Raw genomic sequence first — 7352 nt, 5'->3', positions numbered from 1 at the left:
TGTGCTATTTGTAGTGATTATTGTCTATATTATATTTATGAGCAAAAATAGAAGGAAAATTGTCTATTTCGTGACTTCCCCACAATTATCTTTACTACAAACAACAAGAGTGGTTACCAGTGAATTTAATGGCGCTTTTTCACTACACAGTTCCAGCACGGCTCGACTCTGCACGTTATTTTTTCCGCTTTTCCATTAGTGATAGTACCTGGTGCTTCTTTTAGTACGTGCTCTGACGAGGTTCCAAGCGAGCTGAGTCAATACTAAAATGTGACGTCGCCAGACTGCCGCCCACTGATTATTTCAGAGAGTGTCGTCACTGGAAGTGTCATGAGTGCGAACAATGCCGCACTGTAGATCAGTTAAAAAGACTTAAAAATCCCTGAAAACATGCGTTCTTCCCTTTGTTTTACATTAATGTAAAAGTATCTTTTACATTACGTTTTCCACAGTGTAATTATTGTGACGACCACATAGAGGAGGAGACCGAGGAGAACATTCCACAGCAGCAGGGAGTCGGGCAGCATGAACATCCTGAGGGAACAATATTACTTCCTCTCAAATGAATTCATGCGGATGGCTGCCGTGATGAAATCCCCATGCACGTAGACAAACACACACCACCTCTCATCCAGACACATAGGTAAACATCTTGTACGGCAGCAGCAGCCGCAGCAGCAGCAGCAGCAACAGCGAACGCCTCAGCGTTCCTCAGACAGGATGGTTCTTCTACGACTGCTCACCTTTACACTCTTGTCCAGCTGTAAGACTCCTAACCTTCTTCTCTTAGGAACCTCTCTGTGGATTTATTGCTTTTTTTGGGTGGCGCAGTAGGTTTTGTCTCTAATCTGGTCAATTTCTTGTCTTATTCCAAGACTTCCATCCAGGAACAGTAGTGGACGCACAGCCACGTGAGTAGAACTTCTGTAGAACTTCTTCCCTTAAGTAAATTACAGCTTCGATGTGTCTTAACATTAAAGCAGGAGGTTATGCTTTAACCCTTGGTGGTAGGCCAAGTCTTCAAGCTTTATAGAATGCATTTTTCCATCTTCATGACCGACTTCTGCCTCATGTGAAGTGTCAAACTATTCCACAATTTGGGAGTTGCTTCTTGTGATTTCAATGACATGCGAGTGGAGGTTGGACCTAGAATGCATTGTTACACTTCAGAGGAGCCAGCATTTGATAAAAGTGAAACCGCATGTTTCTAAAGATAGAGCCCAGAGGAAGCAGATACAATGAGAACAGGAGGGGCCCCGGGAAGGAACCCTGCGGAACTCCACAGGCCATGGCGGTTCTAGCTTGAACCGCCCCCCGAAAAAAATTAAAAGTGTAATATTTCTCAATTGCACAAATCTTTCATCAGAACAATAGAAAAACACACTTAAGAGAAACCAGTTATACAATACATATGCCAGAAATATACACAATAATAAGAGTAGAAAGCATCAAGAACAATATAAAAACTTAACCCTTCTGCCAGAAGAAAACGAAAGCTGCCCCCCCCCAGACCGCTAACCCAAACCATCCAGCCCCGCATGAGCCAGGCACAGCTCCCGATGGACTACAGGGTCTCCACGCTGCCCCATGTTACGCTTGCGTCGGTCCCAGCGGGCCCCCCCTGAGTGGTAACACAGCAAATCTGTTTGACACCATAAGACATGCAGTCAAGCATATTACATGTCCTAGGTACTGCCCAGTAGACAGGTTAAAAAAGAAAAATACAAATCCTAGTACAAACCTGCAGCAGTCACACAACTCTCAAAAATACGCCACAAGGGCCCCAGGCATTGTGTATTGAGCAGAAGATTCATCGATCTCACGGCTAGCACCGAGCTAGTGCCGCGATGAACGAGGAAGAATTATTAAATTATTAATAAATTAGTAAAATAAAAATTTGTTTCATGTTGGATATTCAACGGACATTTGCTCCAGATGTGGTCATCTACACTCTCTTACTTGGCATGTAGCTCATTGGGATTAGGATTGGTAGGGAGTGGGATTTGTTCTCGGTGTCTAAAGTTGTGAGTTCAAACCTCAGCTCACTCAAGCCGTGAATGGCCTTTTAACTGTTTTGTGTCCTTAGAGCCCTCCATCATACCTTTTTTGGAGATATTCCCTCAGGACAAAGTCTATGAAGGAGACAAGCTCAGCATCACGTGCAACATCACATGCACCATCAGTCTGTGCAGCTCTAATAATACGCCCATCTACTTGGACCTGAGGCACAGGACCAAAACTATCCCCATCTACACCATTGATGCACAGACAAAGAACCCGCTGGATTTCGAGTGCAGATTTGGGATGGGAAATGGAACAAAAAACTCCAACCAGAGAGCTTCAGTGACCGGTGAGTGAACACTGTCGGACATACACTTACAGTAGTGTTTTTGACTAGGTCAAAATGGAAACAAAAAATCAAACAACAAAATGATTTTGAATGATTTTGAGGTCTGAGCAGCACACATGAAAACTCATTGTCATAACAGCTTCCCAGCTTGCCCCAGACACTAACCTTACCCTAACTTATTACAACAAACACACACACTGACAAGTAACTTCTGTTCAGTTGTCGTTAAGGGGAATCTTAGATCTTTTAAGGTGACATTAGCGATTTACATGAAAAAGGCGTTCAAATTTAAGCGCCATTTTGGGGACACTGCTGCATCCCCGTTTGTACAGCTTCCACTAAATTCTATAATTTGTCGCTAAATACTCTTACGGACTGTAGAACATCTTTGCATCTGTGGCTGACAGCTTGCTGGCTTTTTGGAAACCAGTGCATATAATCAATGAAGTGCAAATAATTATTGTGAGATGTAACTAGTTTAAAGACATTACTGGGGGAGTACCTTGTAACAAATGTCATGTTACCTTCCGATACTTTCCTAACCTTTAGTAACATAATCTAAATTTAGCTAATCTGAGGATGCGGCATTTGTGCAGTGTTTCCCAGTCATGACCTGATTGCAGATGCATGACTTGCTGTCTGTTTGACGCCGGTCCACAGAACTGTTTTCATCACCCACGCTCACCATGAACCCTGCTGACGTCTTTAAAGGAGACTTCATGTCACTGACCTGCAAAAGTGAGAGCTATGCGTCTGAGAGAATCCACAAGGAAGAGCTGACTTACACTCTTGAGCCGTCCAACACTTCTCTGAACTCCACCGAGCTGGGAGTGTTTTCTGTCAAAGCCCTGACCTTTGATTTCAACTACACCTGTGTGGCTCAAGCCAAAGGCATCAAGAAGCGCAGTGAAACCCTGACTGTGCGTCCTAAAGGTGAGATTATTATATGGATTAACAGTGGATTTTCATTTTCATTTTTGCTTTGAATGTTTACCAAAGATTTTATGAAATGCTTCTCTGTTTAAAGGCAGTCTTCTGTAAAGTACTTGAAAGTGATACTTGAGCAAAAGTACAAGTATTTTACCAGAAAATTAGTTTGGTAGAAGTCAAAGTCACCTCAGAATATTACTAGAGTAAAAGTCTTACTTGTACCTGACATGTTGCTGCTTGTATTTTTGAAACTTTTGGAGTCTGTGGAGCTTGTAGACATCCACCGGTTAGCCGCTCAGCTGAGAGCTGAAACCCAGCGTCCGGAGTGTACGACAGAAACCCGGCTGAGAACAAACACCGTCAAGTTGCCCACTCAGGAAGCAGTTTCCACAGTCACCATCAGCAAGCCTGAAGAAATACACAAGTACATGTGTGAGGCTACGAATAATAACAAGGACGCCCCGCTAAGTCAAATACTCAATGCTAATCTAATAGGTAACTTTTCAAAGCAAGTAGTCAAGTATTGTTGTTGAGCCATTTTCAACATTCACTGTGGACCTTTGTTATTACTCACTCATACACAGGAAGACCATTCAAACTCAAACAAGGATTCAAACATAAGCCATGTTTAAAAAAATGGATGTAGTCTACTGGTTTCCTGGCAGAGGACAACCCTGGAAGTAAGAATACACTGAATAGCCACCAGGGGGCAACTCTGCTAGTGCGAATCCACCCATAATATACAGCTTCATTTATTGATTCATTGAATTATCTCTCTGGGCCACGCGGCGGTGTAGTGGCTAGCACTGTTGCTTCAAAGCAAGAAGGTCTAGGTTTTGCAACCCTATCGGAACAAGGGCCTTTCTGTGTGAAGTTTGTATGAGTGTGAAAGTGAGTGGCTGTTTGTCTCGTGTGTGTTTGCCCAGCAAAGGACTGATGGCCTGCCCACCGTTTGCTCTCTGACAGCTGGGAATGGCTCTGTCTCCCCAAAGGGAGGATGTGGAGGATAAAGCAGTTGACAATGAATGAATTAACCCCTTCAAGAAAGTCCCTAAATATGTGAGCTGTTCTTGAAAGAAATTAAAATGATTTTAGGAGACTGGTTTAGGAGGCTACTTGTTTGTTTTAAAAACAAACTTCAGGCAGCACTAAACTAATTTTACCTCTTTCCCCCAACCAGGGTTTACGGTAGCCGGTATATGCCGGCTTTTGGCCGGTGTCACGTGAATTGTCCGGTGGAAAAGTGAAAATATTCTGATACCTATGAGACATGTTAGCAAGAATCTAACTATAAAATAATTTTGTTAAAAGGCCAAGGGATTTTGGGGAAGATCGCCGCCATAATTCCCGTGTCTGGCACACCTGCCGAACGCAGATTCTCGCTCCAAAACTGAATCAAAACTGCCCTAAGAAGCTGTCACAAGGTTGATGAAGATCGCAAAGTTGTCACAAAGACTTGGACAATTTTGATTTCACAAAAGCAGCCGAACACTTCCCTTCAATGAAAGTTTTTCTGGTGTAACGTTAAAGCACAACTTACAGTCCTGACATATTTTATATTTCCTGAAACGATGCTGTCTTGACTGGAAAAAAAATTATGTTTACATGTCGCGCCGTTTCTGTCTGGACGTGGCCAAAAGTATGTCCGAGCGTAACCCCTACCCCAACATTATTTCCGCTGACAGACCCACCTCTGACCGCCCCCGCTGACTCACCGAAAATCCCAGAGGGAAAGCAGTTGACGACCACCGCTAACAAGAACATCACAGAATTCCAGATCAAGAAGTTATGCAAAGAGCACAGTGGCACGTACAACAGTGAGGTCACCAAAGAGGGTGAGGCTGGTGAGTATTCAATCGCACCTGTTCCACATCTCTGGACATTGTCCAGAGTTTGTGTTTGAAAAACAACTACAGCGGCACTTTACGTCTGGGTCATGCTCGCCATTTCTGTGAGGTCAATGTCATCATCTGACCCTTTTGTGGAAGACCATAAAGATCTGCACATTCAAATGGGCATACAAGGACATACAAATGGGGGCAAACCATTAATATGGTGTGAACTTGTTGCCGCTGGAGTTAAGATTTTTGCGGCAGCTTGTTTGTTACTGTGATCTTTGTGTTGGGGGATTTCAGATTCACATTCTTTATTTGTCACCTTCTTTGTTCCTCTTTGTCTGTACAGGTCACATGGCGCTGTGGAAGGAAGCCGTGATCGGGGGAGTTTGCCTGCTGGTGGGGTCGGCGCTGATGTGTGTGCTGTACAAATTCATGATGGGTAGAGGAAGCTATAGTATCGCTACGAGGGCTGGGTATAACCAACAAATTCCTGAACCGAATTGATCCCGATTCACAAAGTCTCAATTCAATTCAATTCCACAATTCAGGAATATTACAGTTACAATACTCTTAGTTGGTAATGTTTTTTTTTCTTTCTATCTATCTATCTATCTATGGTGGGCCACATGAAATGGATTGGAGAGCAGCATGTGGCCCGCGAGCCACAAGTTTGAGCATAAACTTATTCCAGGTTTGAAAGGGTTTGTTGGGGAACAGTACTCCAAAAGTAAAAGGGCGCATATTCCATGGCTTGAATCCCTATCTATCGATAATTTTTATTTCTACTTGAAGCTCAGTTTATTCTTCTAATTAGTTTTGTTTATGTTTCCTCCATCATTTGACACATATGGTTGTGGCTTACATGTATAAATTCAACATTATATCCGTCATATAACTATAAAAACAACGCCTAAACTTAGATTTCGACATGACTTTTGTTTTTTATGCATGTGTCACAATGAAAGAAAGTGCCATTGGCAGTTGTGAAAGTTAGCTGGCCAGCTAATTCACCTTTTCACTGGCACGAGGAATTTGACGTTTAGACAAAGAGGGTGAATTGGTTGTTTTTCGTCTTTTTCTGTTGAATTGTTGAGTGGCAAATCACATCACTATCTATGTTATAGCTTTAGTTACCGTTTGTTTTTCAAAATTTGACTTTGAAATGCACCAACCCAGCAGCTCTGGTTGTCGCTAGCTAGCTAGCGAGGTAGCTGAAAACATAACGTCACTTTAACCTAGCTTTTTCTGGCCGATAATAACGTTCACTTACAAAGGTCAGTGTCAGTTTAATGCAAACCTGCTGACCTTACTTTGCCTTATGAAGATATAAAGCCACACAAGAGCAAGTTTCCAGTGTAGCTGCACTAAAAAATTCAGACATAATAATGAATAAAAAAGATCCTGCAGTTACTTAGCAACACCAGCGCCTGAAGATGATTGACAGAGACTGGCAATGATTCAAGAGTGAAAAACTCCCCACCCGGAATGAGCTGCTCCCAAAATGTATATTAAAAACATCAGACCACATATTTACCTAATGCTTAACGTTCAAACATGTCATATAAACACGTGTGTGTTGGTTTATTTTTTTATGTGTAGCATTGTGTTATGTTTTGTGAATGAAAAGTGCAGCACAAATAAAATGTATGATGCTTTTTTTTTATCTATAGGGACAATTTATCTTCATTAGTCTGTGAATTTTTTCATTCAAATCCTGATGTGTTGAGCTTAATAAATGAATGATCACATCATGTAGTAAACCCAAGTTGCCACCAGGTGGACCCATGTGGCAACAGAAAGAACTGTGAATTATTTACTGTAATGGCGCACTCTAGTGGCAAATACTATGAGAAAACGCACACAAAATAAATGATCAAAGTTATCAACTTTTACTGCCGAGTCTGTACCACAATAATATTTGGAATGTTGGATTTAGGTCACAGTGGTTTTTATTTGTTCTTTCACTGACAGCAGCTTTGAAGAGTGACATCCATGAAATAAATGTGCAGCAACCATCTATACTGATGTCAGCAACCTTCAGAATTATATGAAACTGAAGGATCTGGTCTCACTGGACACTTTCAAAGAGTTTTTAAATGACTTTGAGGCAGAAAAACCCGCTGCCAGATGACTTAATTAGAAATATGCTCATTGTGTGGTTCTTATATTGCATTCTGTATATTGTGTGTATGATTTTAATCATTTCTTTGTGTAATGCTGTCTGTCTGAGTTTT

The 7352-nt window shown here is 41.9% G+C and overlaps 1 protein-coding gene across 1 annotated transcript; it reads left to right on the top strand.

Annotated features, from left to right (window-relative positions):
* The first annotated feature begins 655 nt into the window (after positions 1-655).
* On the top strand, positions 656-6745 carry LOC122770892. The gene is made up of 6 exons (XM_044028096.1): positions 656-763; positions 876-911; positions 2087-2350; positions 3011-3283; positions 4966-5124; positions 5465-6745. The coding sequence occupies exons 1-6, from the start codon at positions 721-723 to the stop codon at positions 5620-5622; spliced, it is 933 nt and encodes a 310-aa protein (XP_043884031.1). The 5' UTR covers positions 656-720; the 3' UTR covers positions 5623-6745.
* The last annotated feature ends 607 nt before the right edge of the window (positions 6746-7352 follow it).

Source organism: Solea senegalensis, linkage group LG6 (genome assembly GCF_019176455.1).
Source record: "Solea senegalensis isolate Sse05_10M linkage group LG6, IFAPA_SoseM_1, whole genome shotgun sequence".
NCBI lineage: Eukaryota > Metazoa > Chordata > Actinopteri > Pleuronectiformes > Soleidae > Solea > Solea senegalensis.
The sequence above is the reverse complement of the archived record's forward strand: the minus strand, read 5'-3'. Positions and strand labels throughout refer to the sequence as shown.

What these genes read in the sequence shown, in the direction of transcription:
- LOC122770892 (XM_044028096.1), top strand. Translation starts at nt 721, where the DNA reads ATGGTTCTTCTACGACTGCTCACCTTTACACTCTTGTCCAGCT. An exon ending in CTTTACACTCTTGTCCAGCT is followed by an intron (nt 764 to 875) that starts GTAAGACTCCTA and finishes TCTTATTCCAAG; the next exon opens with ACTTCCATCCAGGAACAGTA. An exon ending in CCTGACTGTGCGTCCTAAAG is followed by an intron (nt 3,284 to 4,965) that starts GTGAGATTATTA and finishes TTCCGCTGACAG; the next exon opens with ACCCACCTCTGACCGCCCCC.